Source organism: Serinus canaria, chromosome 28, assembly GCF_022539315.1.
Source record: "Serinus canaria isolate serCan28SL12 chromosome 28, serCan2020, whole genome shotgun sequence".
Lineage (NCBI taxonomy): Eukaryota > Metazoa > Chordata > Aves > Passeriformes > Fringillidae > Serinus > Serinus canaria.
Genome location: NC_066341.1, coordinates 594290 through 618750, shown reverse-complemented (window position 1 = coordinate 618750; position 24461 = coordinate 594290). Strand labels below are relative to the sequence as shown.

The 24461-nt window shown below is 51.9% G+C and overlaps 1 protein-coding gene and 2 non-coding genes across 6 annotated transcripts; 1 reads left to right on the top strand and 2 right to left on the bottom strand.

Moving 5' to 3' along the window:
• Positions 1–316: 316 nt before the first annotated feature.
• On the bottom strand, positions 317–19731 carry DPP9 (dipeptidyl peptidase 9). 4 transcript variants are annotated; one of them, XM_050985991.1, is made up of 22 exons: positions 19646–19731; positions 17768–17855; positions 15266–15368; positions 15115–15169; positions 12396–12508; positions 11534–11707; positions 10782–10950; positions 10501–10614; positions 10109–10237; positions 9551–9612; positions 8935–9035; positions 7389–7566; positions 7036–7201; positions 6874–6953; positions 4934–5086; positions 4649–4784; positions 3967–4112; positions 3319–3465; positions 3027–3179; positions 2441–2583; positions 2033–2144; positions 317–1620 (listed from the first exon to the last, which is right to left on the bottom strand). In XM_050985991.1, exons 2-22 carry the CDS (start codon positions 17821–17823, stop codon positions 1528–1530), a joined length of 2583 nt encoding a protein of 860 aa, XP_050841948.1. In that variant the 5' UTR covers positions 17824–17855; positions 19646–19731; the 3' UTR covers positions 317–1527. The 4 variants fall into 4 exon arrangements, with proteins under 4 accessions (XP_050841948.1, XP_050841947.1, XP_050841949.1 ...); XM_050985990.1 differs by having other exon boundaries at positions 15115–15368; XM_050985992.1 differs by lacking the exons at positions 17768–17855; positions 19646–19731 and adding an exon at positions 15798–15971.
• A 610-nt stretch (positions 19732–20341) lies between these two features.
• On the top strand, positions 20342–20413 carry TRNAG-UCC (transfer RNA glycine (anticodon UCC)). The gene has a single exon. It is a non-coding gene; the product is annotated as a tRNA-Gly (tRNA).
• Positions 20414–20768: 355 nt separating this feature from the next.
• Positions 20769–20841, bottom strand: TRNAV-CAC (transfer RNA valine (anticodon CAC)). Its single transcript has one exon. It is a non-coding gene; the product is annotated as a tRNA-Val (tRNA).
• Between the last annotated feature and the right edge of the window lie 3620 nt (positions 20842–24461).

Below are 24461 nucleotides of genomic sequence, written 5' to 3'. Positions count from 1 at the left end.
GCCCTGCACAAGCAGCTCAGCGTGTCCCAGAGTGGGAGCAGAGCAGCTGCACCCCCAGTCCCACCGCGGGGAGGGAGGGAGGGAGGTGCCCACCCCAGGCTGCTGCTGACTGCTCAAGGTCACACTGAGCCGAGCACACGGTCCAGGATTCCCAGCCCTCAGTTGCTTGGATCGTGCTTCCCCCGAGGAACATCAGGGATTTAATATTCTCTCCACTGCTCGGCACAGAAAGAACAGAGCACTTGGCTTGCAGCAGAGCTGCTCTGGCTGTGGCAGCAGCTGCTGCTTCCTCCTGCCCCCCAAAGCAGCCACCACGTCTCTTTCCAATATTTTAATGAGTCGCTACATCTTACACTCATAATTATAAAAGAATAAGAATCCATAAAAATATTTTCTTTTCATAATACGCACTTAAAATACTCCAGGGCAAGTCAACGTGGTTCATTTGGGTGGGTTTTGTTTGTGTTTGCGTTTTGCCCCTGGCAGAACCCTTGGCTTGAGGGGGGGATGTGCTCCCCTGAGGTGTGATTGCTCAATCCCCCTCCCCAGAACTGCAGTTCCTGTTGCCCAGGTAAATAAAAACCAGGAGAGAGCATTGCTGAGTAGACGGGCAGGGGGACCAGTCACTGACCCGCAGAGAACTGAAGCACAGCCAAAATTTCAGTGCACATTGGAAAGCTCGGGGAAGGACAAGGGGAGTCGGGAGGCGGCACAGAGAACGGGGGGAGGGAGGATTGCATAAATATCATCCATCTTGTGTTGCAAAAACCCAAATGCTGCTGTGAGCTCTGGAGAGAGGCTCTGGCTGTAGCCAGCTGCCAGTGCTACCTGTTGGCACAACTCTGAGTGAGAGCGGCCATGAGAGGAAGGATCAGAGCGTGCCGTTACCGGCCCCGGCCACTTCCTCCATCTGCTCTGCAAATTTAAACTTGAAAATAGATATATATAAAAAAAAGACTAGTGTTGCATGCTTCTGTAGACCTCTCTTCAGCTCCCAGGGCTCCAGTGTGGCAGCAGGGCCAGGACACAGACCAGATCCCCAGGTGAGCAGTAGGTAGTTCTCTTCCCTTGCACTCCTGGCTTAAGGCAGCTTCTGATTCGGCTCTTCCGTTTCCAACACAGGCACTGAGTTCTTGCAGGTAAGAGTTTGGGAACTGCACAGGTGCAGTGGAAGAGGAAAAGGATTGGGGAGAGAGAGATGGACACAAACCTCAGCCTCGGGACACAGACCACTGTCCATTGATTCCCAGGAGAGAGGGAGTAGCAGCAAAAAAAGCATTGAACAGCCAGGCTGGAGGAGAGGAGGAGGACGAGCAGCCGAGCAGGAGCAGACCTCCAGCTTGGAAAGTGAGAGAAGGTGGCACTGTCCAAAGGGAAGGTGCCCTCCAGCTTTTCCCCCTGGCCTGGGGGTATCCCCAGCCCGACGTGGGCACTCAGCCCCTTGTGCTCTGGGTTGGACGCTGCCGGGGAGCGGGAGGGCACGGGGCAGGTGAGCTGTCAGTGTCCAGTTTGCAGAGGCTCGTGCTCTCAGAGGTATTCTTGTAGAAAGTGCAGCAGCGTGATTTCGTAGTGCTCTCCTGACTCAGGGCACCGAATACTGTGTCTCTCGTTGGGGTAGATCTGTGCCAGGGCAGACACGGGGCATTGGTCACTCAGCAGGCACACAACTCCCTCCCCTCAGCCCTGCTCCCTCCATCCAGTCTCCATCAGGACAAAGAAGTGCCAGGGAAGGTCTGGAGCACCCCCTCCCTCACTGCAGCCACCCCTGCCAAGTGGGACAGAACAGCTCGTGGAGGAGGAAAGTTCCAGGCCTGGGGACAGCAGCCCTGCCTGCACATGGCACATCTGGGAGCCATGGAACAGCCACAGTGCCACCTCCCGGCCTCCTCTGGAGTCCAGCGAGTGTTCACTGGCACCAGCATCACAACAGCATGTGGGGATCTGCCTCCATCCCCTCCCATCCCCAGAACACACAGCAGGGAACTTTCTCCAGATTGATGGGACCTTCCCTTCCCACTCCTGTCCCTCCTACCTGCAGCTGGTAAGGTTTTCCAGCCCGGATTAGCTGCGATACCAGGAAGTTGGTGTGAAAAAAGTGCACATTTTCATCCAAAAAGCCATGGAGGATCAGCAAACGATTTGGCCTGGACGTGGGGTGAGAGATAAGGAGAGAAACAGGATGAGAAACCAGATGGAAAACACAATGAGGCAGCAGATAAAAGCTCTGCAGAGGCTTTGAGCAAAGAGCTTCCAGCTGGACAAGCCAAACCCAGGCAAGAGCAGTGCCAGGCCATGGCCATGGGCCCCAAGCCCTCCCTGGCAGGGGGGCTGGGGGTGCTGTGGCCCAGCTGCTGCCGAGTTAAAGCAGATCAGAACCCCTCCATTTCCATTCCTCTGGAACTGAGCAGAGGTCCAGGAGCAGTCTGGGGCAGGTACTCACTCGTTGGGAAGCTTTTCCACGTGCAGTGCCACCGAGCCAGCCTCGTAGCCCTGCTGGTTGTTCTCGGGGACGTCCATGTAGCGCTCGGTGTAGCCGGTGTCGTAGGCCATCCACACGGTGACAGGGGCACCTGCTATAGCAATCTGTCAAACAGAGAGGTGCCACCACAGCCTCATTAGCGCCTGCTCAACAGCCCAAGTGTTCCCTGCTTTCCTGGAGAGGCAGCAGAAAGGCTCTGGGCTGTTCTGTCACTCAGACCAGGATTCTCCTTCAGCAATCCCACACACAACCCAGATTCCTCCTCCTGATGTTCCTCTTGTGGCCACAGTGGGAAAAATTCCTGCACATCAGCATCACCCTGTATGGCAGACCAAGCCCATCCCAGAGCCACGCTCCTCCAGCCCCTGGCAGGGATGAGCTGCAGCAGGACACAGGACTGGAGTCAGGGGCTCCAGGCAGGCAGGACAGGGGGACATTTCCACCCATCCACCACAAATAAACCAAAATGCCAATTCCAGCTGCCAAGAGGGACAGAAGCTGCGAGAGCCAAGTGTCCCAAAGGGGCCAGCCCCACGTGCAGGCTCACCTTGAAGACGTTGGGTTTGCAGATGAGCCCCATGAGGGACAGAAAGCCCCCATAGGACCAGCCGTGGATGGCGACCCGGCTCAAGTCGATGAACCCGTATTTTTCTGCTACATAATGTAAACCTTCCACCTGGTCCTCTATCTCCACCTGACCCTGAAAGGCAAAAAGGAGGCTCATGTTAATGGACTTGATAAATTTACAAACTTGAGACAGAAACACACAGGAAATGAGCAGCCACCACCCTTAGGAAGGACAAGCGATCAGAGATTCCCCAGCACAAGGAGGATGTTACCATTTGGTTTTTCAGGGCCCCTTCAAATTTGAGGCCTCGCTGGCATGATCCCCTTCCATCAATCACCACCACAGCATAGCCCAGGGATGCCAACGTGTTCAGCCGCAGGTACTTGATGCCTTTGAAGGAGTTGTTCACCAGCTGCACCTGCACAAGGAGGGAGGAAGAGTTTCAGAGCTCAGCAGCTGCCTTCCAGTGCCTTCCTGTGTCAGTGGAGGATCCTGAGCTGGACAGCAGCCACTCATCGAGCTATCAGAACCACAGAAATCAAACCAAACGCTGGAAAAGTCATCTGAGGTTTGAAGCAGAGGTCAAACACAGGGACAAAAAGAATAGGAGGAAGTTTTTTGCTGTAATGGTGGTGAAGCCCTGGCACAGGGCGCCCAGAGAAGCTGTGGCTGCCCCATTCCTGGATGTGTTCAAGGCCAGGCTGGATCTCTGAACAACCTAGGATAGTGGAAGGTGTCCCTGCCTATGGCAGAGGTGGGACAGGATGGGCTTTGAGGTCACTGCAACCCAAACCATTCCATGATTTCATGATTCCATGTGTTCATTGCTACCCAAAGTGCAAGTCTTGATGCATGACTGACAGAGCTCTCCTTGGGCAGCAGCCCCAGCCCTGACCCCAGTGCTCCCCTGGGTTTTTACCTGAGGGCCTCCATACACAAAGAGCACCGTGGGATGCTTCTTGCCAGGCTGGACATCGTGGGGCTTGTAGACCATTCCGTAGAGCTCCACGTCCGACTGCGTGCGGAAGTGGAAGATCTCCGGGGGGACGTAGTCTGGGGGACAGCCTGCAGCAGGAGGGTCACACACAGTGCTGAGGGGCTGAGCAGGCTCTGCTCCCAACCCCCTGAACCAGCCCTGTCCAAAGCTGACCCTCAGCAGGGCTCCTTCAACACCAAACCACGCCAAGGCTTAGCAGAGCCCCTCCCTGGGAAGCACAGCCTCCACCTGCCTGCACAGGGAAGGGATTCCACAGGAAAACCTCACTGCCTGGGAGATGTCCCTGTCCATGGCAAGGCATGAGAATAGGATGGACTTTAATATCCATCCTCACCTAAACCATTCAGTGATTCCACAGTAAAACCACATCCTTGTGTGTGTGTCAACTCTGCACACCCTGGAGCAAGACTTTTGCTCCAGGTGTGAAACACATCAAAAGCTCACAGAACATTTCCTGGGCAAGAGAGAAATATCTCCCCCACAAGATAACATGATTCACCTTCCCTCAGAGGGAAGGCACTCAGACCCCTTCCCTCCCCACCACTCCTGGCTACTGCTGGGGAGTGCTCACTGAAAGGCCCCACAGACACTCTCCAGGACTTACTGGCTGCCTCCATCATGCTGGCCCAAAACTTGGGCTGCTTGTGGAGTGGGTCATCGTCAGAGCCGCTGAGCTTGTAGATGTGCACACAGGGAGGAGTGCTCACACTGCTGTAGTGGCTGATGAACATGTCAAAGTTCTGGCAGGGAACACAGGAGAGGCAGGGCATGAGGTCATGCACTGCCCACATCTCGAGCAGCGCTCAGGACTCGTTACTGCCCACGAGTCATTGCCATTCCCAGTTAGGATCCCTGTCAGTCAGGAGATGGAACCCAAGGAACAACAAACCTGGCTCATGGAGCAGCTGTGGGAGAAGCCTGGAGTGGTGAGGCGCATGATCTCCCCGGGGGACTCGTAGCTGACCACGTAGAGGTGGTGCTCCAGTGGGGTGTCCTTCGTGCCTTGGAAATACACCAGCTTGGTGGCCTCATTGACCCAGATCTGTGCCAGGAGAGAGGCCTCAGGGACAGGCAGGGACGAGCTCTGCTCCTCTGCCAGCCCAGAACACACACAGACCATGACAGGGCTGCTCAGGGCAGGGCGTTGAGGGGCCAGAGAACACACACAGCACTTGGGAGAACTGCAGACAACACACTGCAGTGACAGACAGCAGTCCCTCAGCCCTTCTGTTAAAGACTCAAAACATTTGCTTATTAATGGGCATGGAAAGCTGGGCTTTGTTCCCTGCAGGTTAACAGGAAGCCATCCTCTTAACAAGGAACATTCTGTGCTTATATGGCATCTTACAGAACCATGGAATCATTGAGAAAATGGAAAATCCCCTCCAAGATGAAGCATGAACCCAGCAGCACCGTGTTCACCACTAACCCACATCCCCATGTGCCACATCCATGCCCTGTTGAACACTTCCAGGGGTGGTGACTCCCCAGTGCCCTGCACAGCCTGTCCCAGTGCCTGACCACCTTTCCAGTGAAGCCATTTCCCCCATCTCCAACCTAAACCCCCCCGGAGCAATGTGAGGCTGTTTCCTCTGCTCCTGTCCCTTGTTACCTGGCAGAAGAGCCCAACCCTCACCTGGCCACAGCCAGCATGGCTGGATTATAAAGGAACAGGTCCCTTTTTTCCAGCCATCATGGCAATGAATTCCCATTCATGGGAGGACCAGTCTAACAGCTCTCAGCACCAAACTTTGAGACACATTAAAATAGGTTTTACTGTCCAGATAAAGCTGTTTCTAAAAACCACCCAGTCAGGCAGGAACAGAGGTGACAGCTTTTAAATCCTGCATTGATCCAGCAACAGTAACTGAACTGTTTTTCCACCTTACAGTTTCCAAATGCTATTTCTGGCTAACCCACAGTTTGAAGACCCCTGTGAACAGCAAAGGGAAAAACATCCAACTCAATTGGCCAGGAAAACCAGGCAGAGCCCTGTGGAGCAACAAATGCATCAAAATAATTGCTGCTAACACAATTTTAGCCATAACACATGCAGGGAAGAGCTGTGGCCAAAATCAACAGCATGTACAGTGAGAATCCACATGGGGAGGGACAGCAGGTTAATTGCAGATTGAGCAAAAGCAGCAGAAACCAAAAGCTTGGAGCTGTTGGTCTTTTAAAAAGCAAGAAGTGAAAATCCAGATTAATTGGAAATGAACAGACAAGGTCTTTATTTTGACAGAATCACCTGGGAGTGTTAAAGATCAGACTCGGAGTTAATTCCTGAAGCAAAAATGAAACTAGGTTTCTACAAGATTAATAAAAATTCATTTCTGGCTGTTCTGCAAGCGACAACAGATACAGCTTCTCCATATTCCAAATTGCTTTATATTCCCCAGCTGCCTTGTTCCTAAAGGCTCTGTTGAGGGATCAGCTGGAGACCAAGAGTTCACTCTGAGTGCCAGGACACATTTCCACACTGCAAGAACTCATTGGAGTTAAAACGCCTCAGCAAAGGCAGCAATCCCCAGCTTCTCCACAAAATGGTTCTTTGTTGCTCTTAAACCTCAGACTTGTGTCCTTTTTTATGGCCTGACCCACTCCTGGGATTTACCTAAGGAGCAATCTGAAGTCTGATTAAGAAGGCAATCAGATCCATGTGCACTGGCCTACAGCACTTCTGGGGAAAGCAGAGGCAACAATAAAAACAGCAACAAAATGAAGCTTAAGCAGTTCTAGCAGGTCCCAAGAGTAAGGGAGGACTCAGGCCAGGACTGGGGGCAGACAATGCAGAGCTGAGCACTGCAAGAGAATAAAAATAACCCCTACCTTGGATCCGTGCCTCGCCAGCACCTCCCATTCCCCAGCAGTCAGGGCAACCTCCTCCTTGATGGGGCATTTGAAATCATCTACAAGAGAGACCACGAGCATAAATCACTGCCCTCCCCAAAGGACAGCAGGAGGGGCAGCTCCCAGGGCTGCAGCCCTTACCCTCACTGTGGACACAGGGCTGCACCCAGTCGTGGCTGCCTGGCTTCAGGATTGCTGTCACCCTGTACAGGTGGCAGAACCCCGTTTTGCACTCGTTGGCTCGGATAAAGCAGAGCTCTTCCTCCTCCCCCTCCGGCTGGATGAAAGGATAGAAGATGTCATGAACCTGCCACACAAGATGAGAAACCTGTGAGTGATCTGCTTTACCAAACCCCTGGTTCAACACCAAATTTGGGACTGAGTAGCAAAGCTGCCATAGCAAAGACTTAACTGGACACCCAATCAACATGAGAATGGTTAACTGAGGGAGGAAGGGGCAGCCTGTGTTCTCTTCCCAGCCCTGAGCCTCTTACATTTATCCACACATCAGTGGTTTCTTCATAGATCACAAATGGCTGGACATTTTCTGGCACAGTTTTGGCAAATTCAGCACGCTGCTCCTCATTTTCTGGGACTGGAATAAAGAGTGCTGGAGGCAGAAGGACTAGCTGGAGCCTCTGCTGAGGTCTGTCTAGGAACATAGCCCAGGCACTGGGGAAAGAAGTCAGAGGTGAATGTCAGTACCACAGAATAGAGGTCCCTTTCCAACACTCAGAACATGCATCCCTTTCTTCTCCCCACTGCCAGAAAGGATTTGGGCATCTGAATGCAAAGCTTTTCACATCACTGCTGCTTTCTAATCCCCTGGAAGCTGTGCCAACACACACGTACTGCCAGACAGCTCTGGTATTTCACAGGGGTATCGCTCAGGCGAGATGTCTGACAGATTTGCCAGTGCCTGTTCCAAGGGAGCACTGCTAACACAGCCCTGTCTCCAGCATGGAACTCCTCCTTGGACACCCCTCCACCAGGAAGCACTGTTTGTGCTCCAGCTCTCCTCCAGCTGAAGTGATCACCCTCCCAGAGCTCTGTCTGCAGCCTCCTCCTCGCTCTCTGGCAGGGAGAGGCACAGACCCAACACGAGTGCCAGGGGAAGGAGCTGCTTCAGTCCCAGCCCTGCTCCCCTCCAAGGAGAGTCCCTGGAAGTGGTGCTGCACTGCAGGCTCTCAGCATGACAGATGGCAGAGCACAGCCACCCCAAGGCCTGTGAGTGCATCCAGGGGAGTTTCATCACAAAAGACAGATTTGAGAAGAGCCAGTTCTCCCCCAGCACCGCAGGATTTCAGGAACTGAGATATTCAGCACATTTAGATAAGCTCTGGTGCAGAACATCACAATCACCTCTGGGATTACCTGCTGGAAAGCTCTCTAAATTTCCTTTCCAGAGCAGAAAATTAATGATGAGTTACAGAATGCCACCTTCAAAGACAGCCAAGTCACCTTAACTTAATCTGCACACACACCAGTTAGCAGCCAAGCTTGGGAGGGGGAAAAATTAAGAACTTTAAAATTTCAATCAGATTGGGGTGAATTCTGTAACTCTTCAGGCAAGACTGTGTATCCCATTTGGAGCAATAGCCAGCCCCAGAGCAATCCTTCTCGTTGGACACGCTGCACAAAGGATGTGGCACCACAGCCCCTGTCCTGTGACTCAAGCTTTGATGATAAACTGTGCCAGTGAGCAAAGGTGTGTTCTGCCCACAGAACACCCCCTTTTTCAGCAGGAAACACCTTGTACCTGTGTTAAACATCTTCAGCTCCAAAGAATTCCCCGGGACTGCCCACTAACTGTATCAATGTCATTTAACTCTGGTTGTGACAAACCCCACAGCCTGTCGCTCTGCTCTGCTTCCTTCCTGCTCTTAGGATGTTACAGCACTGAAGAAGCCAAATATTCATTTGCCATTTCTGGCACTCAGGGCTTTAAAACCAGGTCATGAACACAGCAGAAGCATGTTGAGGGTCTGCAGCCAGAGGAGCCCTTGGGAAAGTCATGGTGGGAGGAAAATGGAGACTTACTATTTGCCATCCCGGGTCCATCCAGCACGGGCAATGTACTCCACGGTGGGAAACAAGGCAGCAAAGGGTTGCACCAGCTCTTTGTCTTGAGCACACACAATCTGCAGCAAAACCAAGGCCCAACATCAAATCAGAGCACCAGAGCTCATCACCTTCTCCCAGGGAAGCTCAGGGAGATGGCACAACAAGGAAGTTTAGCTACTGGCATCAGCAAGGGTCAGGCCAGGAGAAGCAAGCCTTGCTACAAAGAGCAGGAAGAGAAGGGAAAAACAGCTTCAAAGCAAAATGATTTTGGCACTTGGCCACAGGAAAGGACACAGGCAAGGACTGAAGCCCCAGATTAGACCTGGCTCCAGCCCTCCTGTCTCTGCCATGGTGCACCAGACAAGCCCCAATTCCCCCTTCCTTCCACACTCCCAGAATCTCCCCCAGAATGATTCTTGTCAGCATTTTCAAGTCTTTCTGTTTCTTGGATAAACACATTAGAGATCCAGCTATTACAACAGAATAAAACACCCAGACTAACATTATTTAGGATTTCTTTGTGACCTTGTTTTGATTCTAGGGAGCTTCAAAAACCCTCCTGTGCAATGTCCCTTTCTGAGCTATCACTTACCTTACCCTTGCTGTCTGTTTTAAATTCTGCCAGTTTCAATGTAATCTTGGGGTTTTTGCTGCCTGCAGAGAAGAAGTGAAAAAACACCAAAATGATCAAGTTGAACATTCTGTGGTTACACAAAATACAGCTTCTAAAGGAGAACTGCCCCTGGTCCTACTGAAATGGCTCTGTGTGAATTTACAAATATCAAATATGTATGTGAGCAAACACCAGAGTCATTCTGGGAATGGGAACAGTTTGCTTTGCCTTCCCTAGCTGGCTGTGCATGTTCCCAGGGGGGAGAGGAAAGATGGGATTCAGAATGTATTCCACAATATGCCACCAGATATATTCCACTTCCTCAGCAATCCTTTCATTTAGGGCTGGGAATTGAAGTTCAGCCTTTCTTGCAGCAGGTTTTGGGATCGGAGAGTCAATTAGGTCTCAACTTTTACAACCTGTTTCTACATCCCAGTAAGTGCCCAGATTAATGATGCAAAGTTTATAGCCCCAATTCCAGTGCTGATTCCAGCAGGAGTCCAGAGCTGCCTCAGCAGCCCCACGTGTTTCACCCACCTGTCCTGGGGTACCGATAGGAATCTGTTTTTCTCTCCTCCAAGGCAGGTGAAGGAACATGAATTATCTCCACCTCTGACTCATCCACTTCCTCATACAGGATCCGCAGTGTTTTCAAATCCTCTGAACCTGGGACAGAGAGCAGGAATGTTTACAACAGCATTTCCTGCTGTTTCTGGCTTGTCTGGAGCACTGGTGCAGAGGGAACACCTGTACAGCCCCAGCTCTTAGTGACCACCTGCAAACACTCCACAATTATAATCCCCTCAGTGCTTTGTTCCTTCAGGTGATCTCCCCAGGAACAGCCCACATGAAAATCATGCTCAGAACCTCATTCCTAGCCAGAGGCAGCAGTCCCATGCCAGGATGTGATGAGCAGAACAGTGACTGACCTTCTGTGGAAGCTGTGGGACACCACCAATAGCCCGTGAACCGATCAAACTCCTCCTGAATGACAAAAGTGGCTACACCAGCAGACTTGGGGTCATCCAGAACATTGGATAAGCCTGGAGAGGAACAAAGGCGAGACAGCATTTGCAATTTGCATTTACATCTCCTTGGAAAACGCTGACCCAAAAGACAAATGCACTTGTAAGAAATGAGCCAGGAATGTGGGTATTGCAGGCCAGATTCCTCAGAGGAATTCCCTTCAGGGGTGGAGGGAGCCCCACACCTTTATGGCAGTATGTCATCCGCCTCTCCTCGCCCGTCTCGATGTTTGCCACCCACAGGTCGTTGTTGTTAATGAAGGAGAAGAAGGCTGGGTCAGCAGGGCAGATTTTGGGATCCATCCGTGGCCCTGTGCACTGAGTCTTGATCTCCAGAGGCTTCATTGGAGACACCTGTGGCAAGAGACACACACAGAGCTGGGTGCCACAGCAGCTCCCAGCTCTGCAGAGAAAAAGCCTAAATCAGAGACACAGCCCAGCCCAGGGGATGATGGCAAATGTGGCCCTGACAGGACACAAGAGCAGCCATCATAACCAAAGGGATGAACATGTGGGAGATGTGGACCTGCTAGAGCAGGTCCAGAAGAGCCACAGAGATGCTCCAAGGCTGAAGCCCCTCTGGAGGCAGGCTGAGAGAGATGGGAATGTTCACTGGAGAAGACCTCAGAGCCCCTTGCAGTGCATGAAGGGGCTCCAGGAGAACCTCCTGTGAGGGTGGGCAGGTCCTGGCACAGGGTGCCCAAAGCAGCTGTGGCTGGCCCCTGATCCCTGGCAACGTCCAAGACCAGGCTGGGTGGGGCTGGGAGCAGCCTGGGATAGTGGAAGGTGTCCCTGCCCATGGCAGGAGGTGACACTGGGATGGGCTTTAATGTCCCTTCCACCCCAATCCAGCCTGGGATTCCACGTGCAGCCATCTCCAATCCAAACCATCAAGCCCCTTTGAGGTGAGTCCATGAAATAAATCCCTGGCACTCACCATGAACCCATTCTTGCCCCCATCTCGACAATGGAAGAGGCTGTTGCTGGCCTGGAAGAGGAACAGGCCACTCTCACTGTGGAAATCATAGGATGTTATCCCAAAGACTCCCAGTCTCTTGCGTTCCCTCAAGAGCTCCTCCTCTCTGGAATACATCCCGTGGTGAGGGGTTGCCTGGAATTGAAGGAAAGGACTATCTTAAAGGATCTGCAAGGAGAGGAATGTTCACAGGAGTGCTCTGAGCCTGTCACAACACCCCAGCTCAAAGAGGCAGCAGTGTCAGGGTACAGGTCACCAGTTCCTGTACTCCAGGCTACAGCTGTGGGGTCCAGGAGGCCTAATCCCTCACACCCCCCAAATTTCCCTCTACAGGAGGGCTGAGCTGTGAATCTCTCAGTTCTACAGTTGGCACCTCAGCATGAAGTGAGAACGGCTCTGCTTGCTCTGCTTATGCAAATCAGATGTAACCAATTAACTTAATGACGTTATCTGCAGCCTTCACAAACAGTTTCCATGTCAGACACTGCAAACAAAAGTTCTTCCGGGATCTTGAATTACCCTGGAGAGAACTCACAGCCCAAATGGGGTCAAGACAGATAAATTCTGTTCCACCAGGAACTGTTTAAGTAGGGCTGAAAAGACCAACACCCTCCAATGCTGTCAGTGACAAAGGACATGAAGATACTGAAACCAGGGAGGGGAAGATTCCCTCCCTTTCTGGTGCTCTCACAACAGTGTAAGGCAGAAGCACAATTTAAACTCAACTTTCCCAACTTTTTAACAGCAGGAAGGATGACAGACACCACACAGACCCCACCACTGCATCACCCAGTTTCCCCAGGCTCTTCCCACTCTGGCTTACCTGAAAGTGATCCAGCATCTGTTTCCAGGACAAGAGCAGCAAGGCCTCCTTCCGTACCTTTTTGGGAATCTCTGAGTAAAGAAGGGAATTCTCTCTGCTCCCATATGGCATTCCTATTAGGAGGACAAAAGCATCATCCTACTTAAGATGAATTAACCAGGACAAAGAGCAAATTCAAACAGAAGTCTGGAAACAGGGGCTGGGGCTGCCCAGAGACCTTTACCCACACTCTTTCCCAAGCAGCTCCCAGATCAATCCCAGAATAACATCTAAACCACTCAGATATTGATTTGTTTGGAATTTTCCTAAGCAAGATTTAACGCAACCCCACCTCTCCAGAATGTTTTAGGTCCAATTTCCCCTCTGTGCCTGTCCTCCCATGCTCCAGAGCCACTCTAAGAGCACCACTCCCTGAATGGGTGACTCAACATTACTCTCCACATTTCTCATACAGAAATTTGCTACAGGGACCTGATTCAGGCCAAGGCAGCAGCTTGCAAGGGGGGAAGGAAAAGCCTGGAAGCTACAGAGAGCCCATTCAAATGTGAAACAGTATCCTACAGAGTCAAAAGACCTTGTCGTTTTACATAAGCCTTTGACTGTGGTTATCAAATGAGCTCCTGGCCTTAATCCAACTTCCAAAACAACCATCAAATATCCTGACATGTGATTTTGACAGTTTCCACCAAAACAAAGACCATGAACTTCCCCTCTACTTATGCTGCAGAGACTCCCTGGATCAGAAATTCACACAGGGATATGTGCCCTGATACTGCCTACTCTGCACATGTTCTGGGCAGAACAGAGAGATTTCTGAGCTGGCTGACCCAGCAGTAGTTACTTCAAATTAAAACTGAAATATTAATAAGTGCTCAGGAAGCAGAGCAATATGTGAAGATCTAATCCTCAGAGATCCAGGAACACCAAAGTGCTGAGCATGTGGTGTTTAACATAAGCAGCATCTGCCACGATACAACACAAAACTCTGTGGGGATGGCCCAGGAATGATTGAGGATGGCCATACAGGAAAAACTGCAGAGAGGAACAAATGACTCTGGACACACATATCTGACACTCAGGCAACTGTGACCTGGACTTCCCTTCCCCTTCTGTTAGAACTTTCTCCAGTGACCTCAGGCTGACTACAATCAATTGGCATTTACAGGGAAAATATTGCCTTCCTCCCCAAAAGACAGTTTACTTTGCTTCCAAATGAAATATTCAACCCTACAGCAAAGTTCATCAGGACTCTCCATCCACTCCTCAGTTTTATTTAAACACTTTAAAATGTTATTTCATGCTGGGGCAGTAACAGCACACGGAGTTAAACACTTGTGAACTTACAGGCTGCCCAGAGAAGCTGTGGCTGCCCCATCCCTGGGAGTGTCCATTTATTATGGAAAAGAATCAGCATTTAAATCAGCATTTACCCTTTATTAGGGACATCTGAGAAGAGGTACCCTGGGATTACCTGGCTGATGCTGATCTTAACCAAGGGATTACTCTGCTCTAAGCCCTGTTCAATTCCTTAAGGAAGGAAACACTGAAAAGGCACTCGTGTATCCTCATTCCTGGTTCTGGCTCCGGAACAGTCACACCCTGGCAGAACACCAACCATCAGTAGCTGGTGTGGTTGCCATTTCATACAACAGAACATTAAAAAAAATTTAAAATTAGCCACTTAGTTCTTTAATCATCTAGATCAAAACCAGTATCAAAGTGAACTGGAAATACATTCAAGCTTTAAATCAAGCCTCACTGCTCAGACTTGACAAGAAAAATATGCCAGTTCTGGATCCTGCCCTTCAGAGCAGCACTTGTGTCCCAAGAATTTATGAGAACTACACAAATCAAGTCACTGGCACACAGGAGCTGCTTAGTGACAACACAAATCAGTCCCTCAAACCCAGCATCCTACAGTGACCTACACTCAAAACCTGGAAAAAGAAGGAAGAACAGCAGGGTCACTTCAGGGCAGCAGTAACTGCACAGAGTTGCACATCTGGCAACTTTTGTACTGGCCCAGTAATGATCAGCTCATGCCCCAAAGCACAACAAACTCTTTATAGGCTATAAAGCTTCCCATGTTACCAGCCACAGAAGGATCCAGTTACTAAAATCCAACAACCTGTCATTAATGACATTGTGGCTCCATCTGTAACAAGGGACCCCTACAACAAGGAATTCTGCTTTCAGTCCCACTGAAGGAAAGGGATATTTCCCTGCAAATGCCAAGAACAGCTCATTCCCACCTCAATTTTCTTCCCTGGTTTTGAAAGCATCCTACCTTCATGATACCTAATGCAGCAGGAGACACCACCACCCTGCCATTAATATGTTGCAACATGTAATTAGTCATTACTGACAGTGAATTTCTTGGAAAGTCAGTCTGGTTAATGAAGCAAGGAAATCCCACTTCTCCCAAGCTACAGAGGCACGAGATAGTCCCTTCTCTTGCCCCATCCCCTGCGTGACAAAGGACACAGAAGTGCTGGCTGGCCAACACTTCCCCTTGTCACAGCTGAACCCTGTGTTTGAGGCTTGTCTGGGACTGGGGAGTCCCTGCTCATCCCAGGCTTTGCGGAAGATCCTGCAGGCCTTGAGCCACGTTACCCAATCTCAGATCCCAAATCTCACCAAGGGAGATCCCTCCCATCCCTTCCCTTGCCTGCTGAGTGGGAAGAGCCCCAGGTTCCCCTGATGCTGGCACGAGGCTTACCCAGGTAATAGAGGCGGTGCGAGTGCGGGCTGGACTCCTCCGTTTTCCGGACAAACTGGAAATCATGGGGAGCTTTGTTCACTATCATGCCCGAGTACTTCCTGCTGCTGTGAATAATGTCACGCAGCCCATCCCAAGAATGCTTTTGCACCTGGAATTGGGAAGGCACATCCTCCATCTCGACCACTTCGGAGCTGTCTGAGAGCGTGTCCACTGCAGTCATCCTCGCTTCCCCTTCAGAACTGGGCAAAAAACTGAGGGAGGAGTAGAGGGAGAGAATTGAGCCTTAACATCAAGCAGGTGCTTCTTTAACTACACATCCTGGGATCCTCTGCACTCAAGGACTACATTTTAAACACATTGAAAGGAAAAGTCCATCTCCCATCCCATATGGAATCCTGTAAATGAAGATATTGACCTCAGAGAGCTCCCTCTCCCAGGGCTGGCTCTAGAATAAGCTGTTAAAGGAAGCTCAAGCAGCAGATTCTGGTGCAGACAACAAGCAGCTTGACTCAAAGGAAAACCACTCCAGGAATTCAGATGGATATGTCATCAAAGCTATGAGCTATCATAAACTCCTGCCCTGTGAGACCACAGAAGTGGAATCCCCTTCCTACCCCAAAGGAAAACCTGCCCATTGCTTGGGGAGAGAGGCTCAGACCCAAGCACAGCAATTCACTTACCTGAGGAGATATTGAGGCCAGGAATGATGTAAGAGAGATGGGAAAGAGGGGGAAAAAAGTGCAAATGCTTTGCTAAGAGAGAGAAGGCAGCAGGAGCAGACCCTGGCTGTATCCTGAGAAACGTGGCACACATTCCTCAGAGATTTCCAAGTGAGCAGGTGTGGAAGGAGAGGACAAGAACCGCCTCCACATTAACACAAATGTTAATTTGAGGTGAGGTGGACCCACAGACTTGCCCAAGGTCAGTGATGTCATCCACTGCAAAGCAGGAATGAGCTGAGGACTAGGGAAACCTGTTTCTGACACCCCACTTGAGAAGCAGGATGTCCCTCTAAGAGGACATTTTTGGGGTTTTGGAGGTACCTGAAAGAATGTTACAGAGAATTTCAGAAGAACTTCAATTTACTGGACAAAATTAGCTTGGATAATTTTGGTCCAAGGAGACAGAATCAGTGTTGTGCAAGGGTTGAAAATGTAACATCTCCTCAGACTCCTAAGTCCTGAAATTGTACAAAATGTGCCAAAAGTAACACAAGAACAAGATCCCCAAATAATTCCGTAGGTACTCCTGGTACCTACTGCCCAGCAGTAAATCCACAGCTTGAAAATGGATAAAGAGGAGTATTTTCCAATCAAAGGCAGGCAGGAAGCCCAAGTGAAACCACAAAAGAGATGTGGGATGTTTTAAGACTGTGGCCTCTGCCTGTATCCAGGCTCTCCACTGCAGCAGCTAAAATCACAGCTGAAGGCAGAAGTGCTGCCTGTCAGAAACACATGACAGAAAGAGCATGAAAATCCATAAACTGAGAGCAATTCTCCCAACCCCATCCCACTGCAGGCCAACTCAGCCAGTTAAATACTCTGGCTTTAGCTCACAAAGCTTGGCCCTTGGGTACCTCTCATCCAGCTGATGAATCCATCTCACTCAGCCAGGCTGGCTCCTCACAAGTGAAAGTTTAACCTTTAAAACCAATCCACAAACGTGATACTGGTACCTGTCCTCAGCTGAACTGGAGCCTTCCAAAATATACTGCCATGATTTTATCATGTGAACAGCACAGCTCTAAGCTTGGCACTGTTCTCATCCTGGTGATTTCGACACTAGAATGGTGTGGGGAAGTGAGATAAGCACAGCACCCACCACACAAACTGAGGTGGGAGTGTTGGGAATTACCACTGGCACTGCTGGAGCTCGGTGGACTCTCACAAAATCACAGAATGGTCTGAACTGGAGGCAACCTTAATGATCATCTAATTCCAGACCCCTGACATGGGCAGGGATACCTCCCAACAGAAGGGAAAAAAACTCCTAAAACTTAGGTCCTGGCATGATAGGGAGTAAAAGGAAACTCAGATTTCTGCCTTGTCACTACAGCCACCTCTGGAAAAAGTCCTAGTCAGTGTTTGGCAACACCGTGTACGTAAGTAAATAAGTACTTGGAGTAACTTTTCTCAGAGGAGATTTTGGGATTGCATTACTCAAACGTGAGCTGGATCAAGACACCAGTTATTAACCATCTTAAGACAGGCAGCAATAGCACACAGAAGATTTCCACCTTGCTGGAGAGGCCCTGTCCCTTCTGCCCCACGCTGAGGCAGGGACTGAGATGACTCAGAGCTGTTGCAGGAACACTGCTCTCTCCACTCCCAAAAACATGGAGCTGCCCCTTGGGGATCTTTTAATGCCATTTGTGCCCTGTCAGGTGAGGTGGGTGAGCCACCAAGCCCTCCTCTGGGAGAAGGTGTTAGTCTGGAGGGGAAGCACAGGTGGGAACCCAGAACCCAGAAAAAACTGTAAAGCTCGATATTGGAGGTGAGTGAAACAAGTTATTGTCCTGAGTCACTCCCTGAGTCACAGATCCTGACAAGAGCTCCCTGGGCAGGACTGCACAGATGGGATTTCTCTCAGTGCAGAGGGGATTGCTGCTCTGTCCCACAGCACACAGAGGCCTCACAGGGCCTGGACATACCTTCTCCAACTTCCTGCAGTCTCGTTTTCCAGACGAACCCTCTTTATCTTCTGCATTAACTACTCAGAGAGCTGGGCAGGACAGGAAACTGGGGAGGAAGAGGGGAGAAAGGAGATTTCATACAACTGCTGGGTGGGTAAAAGCATCTTCCACAGGTCACATTTCCACCTGAGCGGGAATCCCAGCCTTGGGTTTCATTCCTTGGTCCAAATCTTTCTGTCAGCACAGCCTGGGTTTGAACAGCCCTGATAAATCTGAGAGACTTCATCTGAACAACGAGGTCCAGTGAACTCAGTGGTGTGCCTCGTTCCTTCCCAGAAAACTCTTCTTAAAATCTGAGAATCTTGAGTACTGAACCTTTCTGTGATCCCCTTCCCAAAATCCTGGAATTCTTGCAAATATCAGGTACTAAAAACTGATACAACAGAGGTCTGGTCCATACACTTAGAGGGAAGAGTCAAACAAAGGGCACACCAAAAGGAGCCAGCCAGAGGGTCACAGTCCCACCTGGGACTTAAAAACCACATTTATCTTCCAAGCCTGAATGCTGCTTCCCTGTGCCTCAGCCTGCTGCCACGAGGAACTCTGGCTCCCCACACCAATCTGCTCTCCAGGAGCACAGGAAGGTGCTTCACTGCTGTCCTGTCTCCCTAAGTACAAAGGTCCTTAGCTCTGAATCACAGACACACTCAAGACCCGCCACCGCCTTTTGTCGAGGCTCCTGCTCTCCCCAAACAGCCATTTCTCCACCAAAAGCGCACTCACAGGGGACCAGGAGAGACAAAGCCTCACAAAGAAACTCCTGTGCTGCAGAGGAGAGCAGAGGGAGGAAGCAGCAGCGTTCAGCAGTTTAAGGGCAGTTTTTGATGCAGGCATGGAGGGCAGCGGGAGCGATGCTCAGGAATGCTGAGTAACCTGGTCTGATCCCCCACCTGACCCTGCCTTCAGCAGGGGTTGGACCAGAGACTTCCCCAGGTCCTGCCAGGCTGGCTGCTGTGTGATTTTAATGACTCCGAGGAACATCTTCACCCTCATTGCACCCAGCCCAGATCACGCATTTCACACAGCAAAGGAACGGTAAAATCTTGAATCAGGAAAAAAAAGAAACTGAGCAAAATACACAAAAGAGATCAGGAACCAGCGTGAATCATTTGGGAAGAGCCAACGGAACACAGGAACAGAGTCACCTAGAGGAGCCCTTACAACGTGTCCCTGTCGTGGCCGGGAGCTTTAAGATCTCAAAAAAATTAAAGGAATCGAGGGTGGGATAAACCGGTGGAGATTTCTCCAGAGAGGGATGAGCCCTGGCAAAGGCTGCCAGCAGCCCGTGTCCCTCTGCAGCTCTCGCCGGGAGCTCTGCCCTTGGTGCAGAGGAAAGGCCGGGATTCGGGACAGCAGGAGAGGGGCAAGCCCCGGGGATGGAGCATCCTGTGCCCCCCATGGCCCTCCCTGCGGCAGGCGGCTCCTTCCCGTGCAAGGGGAGCGAGCAGCCCCTCGCCCAGCCGCGGCTGCTGGGGGGGACACGGGACCCCCCCACAAGGGCAGGGACCCCCATCACCCCATCCATGGGCAGCCTGTGGGGGGAGTGAACTGCAAACCACCCCGAGGGCCAGGCCTGGGCCCAACGCGGGCGAGCAAACGCCCTCCGGGGCAAGGAGAGGCCGCCGCCATGCTTAGGGGGGAAAGAGCCCACGGAAGGGGCAAACACCGCGCCCCCGGGCACCCCCCGCCCAGGGCAGCGGGGATGCGGCCCACGGAGCGGGCAAGCGCTCCCCGCCCGCCTCAGCCGCCCCTCACGGGCGTGGGCCCCACCCAGCCCAGCACGCGCCGGGGCGGGACCCTCCGTCCCCGCCATCCCCCCCTCCCCTCCTCACTCACCGCGGGGCGCGGCGACCTCCCCGTGCTGGGCGGGGGTGGGGGTGGCTCCTGCGCGGGAGGGAGGGCGGGGGAGGGAGGGGGCGGCGGCGGCTCCGTCAGTGCCGCTCCATGTCCCGGGCGCGGGGCAGCCCCGGAAACGGGGGCGCGGGGGCGGCGGCGGCCACGGCGCGACCTCTCACCCGGCGGCGGAAGTGGCGGGAGCGCGCGCGCGCGCGGCGGGAGCGCGCCCGGGCGGCACCAGGGAGGAACCAGTGCCTCTAGCGGGAGGGAGATGCCTGCGGGATACGGAGCTATTAGAAAATGACACAGAATAGATTAGGTGTCGGAAAAGGTCTCTGAGCTCATCCAGTCCAACCTGAGACCGATAGTCACTTTGTCATCCAGACCATGGAGCTAAGTCTGTCCTTAAACACCTCCAGGGACGGTGAGTCTGCCGCCTCCCTGGGCAGTCCGTGCAGTACCTTCTTGGAGAGGGTGGGCGCAGAGAGAATTGAGGCTGATACACGGTAGAAAAAAGCACGGAGAAAAGATTCTTCTCTCCCTCAGAGATGGGCTCCAAATTCAGCATTTATTGCCGTCATGGGGCGGCTGTGGAATCATTCTCATCTTTCATTGTGCTTTGCCCCGCTTCAGGAAAATGCTTAGGTCCTGCTGGGCGATGCTCTTGAAGGAAGCGGGGAGACAACTTTTCAGCAGGCGTTGGTGGTATAGTGGTTAGCATAGCTGCCTTCCAAGCAGTTGACCCGGGTTCGATTCCCGGCCAACGCAACTTCGTTTTGTTCTTCCTCGTTACCTTTTTTTTTATCCCCGTTTCTCACGGATCAGATCCGAATTGAGATGCACCGGCACACGGAGCGCCCGCCCGGCTGCGCTTTGCCCACTTGAGCCCGGCGGCAGGCGGGCACCGGTCAGCGATGGGGCGCGTGCTGCCGGTTACTTCTCTTCCCGACTCGCGGTGGAGACGCCGAGTCGTGAGGAGACGGCGGAGAAATAAACAAATAACTCAGAATAAAGAAAGCCACAAAGGAAAAACCAAACAAAAACCTTAAGCCCCCCTCAAACCAAACAAGAAGAAAATGAACAGTCACAAAAAACCACGCCGAGATGAGGGGAAAAAAACAGGTGTTTCCGCCCGGGATCGAACCGGGGACCTTTCGCGTGTGAGGCGAACGTGATAACCGCTACACTACGGAAACCCGCTGTAAGTCCGCTGTATTACTGATGGCCCATGTTCCCACCATGGCGGCTGAGGGGACTCGGAGCTCCCTCACGGCGATGTCAAAATAAACCTTCCGCAAACCCAGAGAAGCGCCGCGCGGGACACCCAGTGATTATCATCCATGACTCACTGGAGTTCTCAGACAGCCGCTGGTCTCAGGAGAGGACTGAGATGCGTGTCCCGGGCATTGTTTCTGTGGTCCCCTCAGAGACGACACAGCCCCACAGGGAGGTTCCCGCTGCGGGGGCGCAGGGCGCTGCTGAAGAAATGTCGCTTTTCCCTAAGGCAGCTGCCACCAGATGTCGGTAGAATAGTGGCGACAGGGAGTGGAGCTCCCTGGAGAGCCGCCCGGGAGGGACAGGACCCTGCCTGGTCCAGGGGATGAGGGCTGGAAGAGGAACGGCCCCCAAGGACAGACCTGCTGACAATCACAGATTCACAAGACGCCAGACTGGTTTGAATTGGAAGGACTTTAAATCTCATCTCATTCCACTGCTTCCACTGTCCCAGGATGCTCCAAATCTCATCCAGCCTGGCCTTGGACAGTCCCAGGGATCCAGGGGCAGCCCCAGCTGCTCTGGGAATTCCATTCCAGGGCCTCACCACCCTCAGTCAAGAGCTGACAATCCCAGATAGTTCTAAGTTTGTTCCTCTTACCCTACTGCAATATTAACAACTTACTTAATGGCAATCCATCTCTTTTTGGTAAAACCTCAGACATTTAAATCAGGTGGTAACATGAGAATTATGTTTTCCTGTTTTGTTTTCTTTGTTGAAGTGTATTTTATGCTCTGCTGGCTGCAGAGAAAAGCTTAGAAGGGAGAAATGAATCATAGATGAAAGCATAAAGAACCTCACTTTTAATAACACTTGCTCTTAATAAAATCTACTTTTCATTTTACAATTTCATTTTACAATTTTGTAGCTGATCTTTTGATTTGGGGCCAAAAGAGGTAGAGAGGAGGTTGTCACTTGTCCTTTAACTTCAGGGCTTGCCAGTGCTTTATTCTGATGTGATTTACGATAAGGATTATAATGTTACATCCAAGTCCGTGACAAGCCCGATGTCTCGGGACTTGTTTGCTTCGTGTTGTTGTTAAACATCCTGGAATGAAATCCTTTTTGCCTGCAGCTGGCAGAGCTGCAGGGAGGACTGGTTACAACCTTTGCACCGAGCATCAGCTGAGCGTGCTGGGGCAGAGCTGATCAATAGCTGGGGGCAAGGTTCCCTCCCTCGAGCAGGGGGAAGTGGATCTGCGAGTGACCCAAGACCATCCATGGGAAGATTCAAACGCTCTGGGTTTTGTTTTTCTTTTGCAGCCCTCTTTCAGTCTGGCGATGGTGGAGAGAGGAGCCACAGAACAAACAGCGCCAGCGAGGAGCTCTTGGAAGGTACCTGTGGGAGGCAGGGGAAGGAATTCCATGGAAGACGTCGTGCTGTTGGTGTGAGCTCCCAAACCCACCCGGATCCCTCTGTGGGGCCTGGCTCTGGCAGCACCACCGAGCTGTGGGCCGTGGATGTGCCTTGTGTGGGCAGCACTGGCTTTGGGGCCCGGTTCTGGCAGCACCACACCGAGCCGTGGGCCGTGGATGTGCCTTGTGTGGGCAGCACTGGCTTTGGGGCCTGGTTCTGGCAGCACCACACCGAGCCGTGGGCCGTGGATGTGCCTTGTGTGGGCAGCACTGGCTTTGGGGCCCTCTTCCCGCTGCTTCCTGCCTGCTGGAATGGCTCCCGGGACGTTCTGGCTTTTCTGACAAAGATCCATTGTCAGGGACGGCTCAAACTTTACCCACAGGACAAAGATCCTGCAGCATTCTCCCTTCCAGCCTGTGACCTATCCCACTTCCTCCGCTCCCAGCACTTCCCACCCGTGTGGCGCTGCACCCCTGGGCCTCACTCGCTCCCCGTGCACGGTCCCCAGAGCACGGGGAAGGACTGGCAGGGAAAAAAGAACCGGGGGCTCATTTGGAGGTGAAGGCTGGATATTCTCTTCTATTATCACCAGCATCTGCCCTTTCTGAGCGAGGAGCCCTCCCCCAGCTCTCACCGCCGGCCGTGCTCGGCTTTGTTTCCCTGACACGCTGCGCTGGCTGCACAGTCCCATTCTCCCCTTCTCCTCCCTCCATTCCCAAAGCCTGCGTGGCTGTTCCAAGAGGGGAGCTGGGAGCACCGTGGAGCAGGAGAGCTGACAATCAGGGCCGGGAGACGACGCTGCTGCCGTGCACAATACCCCCCCAATTAGCCATTCATTTCTTCTGCCTCTGAAACGGGGAGCACAGCCCTTGTGCTGGGAGATAAAACAAGAACGGCTTCAATAGCACTGATTTAAATTAGGTCAGGCTGGCTTTTGTGCGGCAGGGACCACACAATAGCTGTCACACGACGGTGGAGGGGAGCAGCATAAAGGAAAAGAGGCCAAGCGAGTGGCACAGATGCTGGGAGTTGGTGGGTGCTGGGACCTCCTCCCCGCGTGGGGATCGTGGAGGGGCAGACACTCACCCAGCACGTGATGCTGAAGCATAAAAGGGGTGGCATGGTCAGCAGGGGACAGAGGGGTCACACACTGCTCTGCCCACCACAGCCATGTGCCCCTGGGAAATTGGTCTTTAACTATCACTGGTTGTGAGACAAAGGTGTGACAAGTTTTGGACCCGTCAGGAGAAGAAGGATATTGAGGGGCTGGAGTGTGTCCAGGGAAGGGAACAGAGCTGGGGAAGGGTCTGGAGCACCAGGAGCAGCTGAGGGAGCTGAGAGGGCTCAGCCTGGAGAAAAGGAGGCTCAGGGGGACCTTCCTAATTGTTGGGGTGTCATGTGGAGGGCCTGGAGTTGGACTGATGATCCTTGGGGGACCCTTCTAACTCAGGGTAGTCCATGATTCCATGACCTGAGTTGTAAACCACAGTGTTGCCCAATTTCTTTCCCCTCATAAGTTCTCCAAAAGTGCATTCCTGGCCTGAGCACCTGGTGTGCTCTGAAATCCTTCACTGGCTTCTTTATGGATGGGTGTGTTTGGGAAAATACCAGCAACTCCCTCAAAATGAGCTCAGCTCAGGTTCTCAAAGGCATCCGAGTGTCTGCCTTCAGAGAGAGGTCCTGGGGAGAGTTTTCTAGGAGGATGTGAGCGCTGGAGCCTCGTCCCAGTTCTCCCCTCAGTTTCATTAATATCCTCATTGCTGTTTTTACAGTGGCAGTGCAGATGTTCATGTTTATCTGGCCATGGGAGGACACAAGAGCAGCGTACTCAGAGCTATCAGCAAGATCCTGATCTTTTCAGCAAGCTGTTGTCATGGTCTAAATGAATTTATCCAGGTAAATCCATATGCAAAGGAAAGGCAGGTAAGTTTAAAAATGAGAGTCCACCCCTTCAAGTCTTCCAGGAATAAATAAATGAATGGTCTTTTGTGCCCCAGGTTGGACTTTTACAGGTCCCACTTTGCTACATTGGGTCAAAAACCAGGGGTGGAAATTGTGGGTGTGGAAAAGTGGAAAGACATAATGAGCCATTTAATTCAGTCTTTTTGGAAAGACAGCTTGATATTCTTTTGCAGTTGCAAAAAAAAAAGCTGTAAACAAAAAACAATACTTAAGAAAAATGT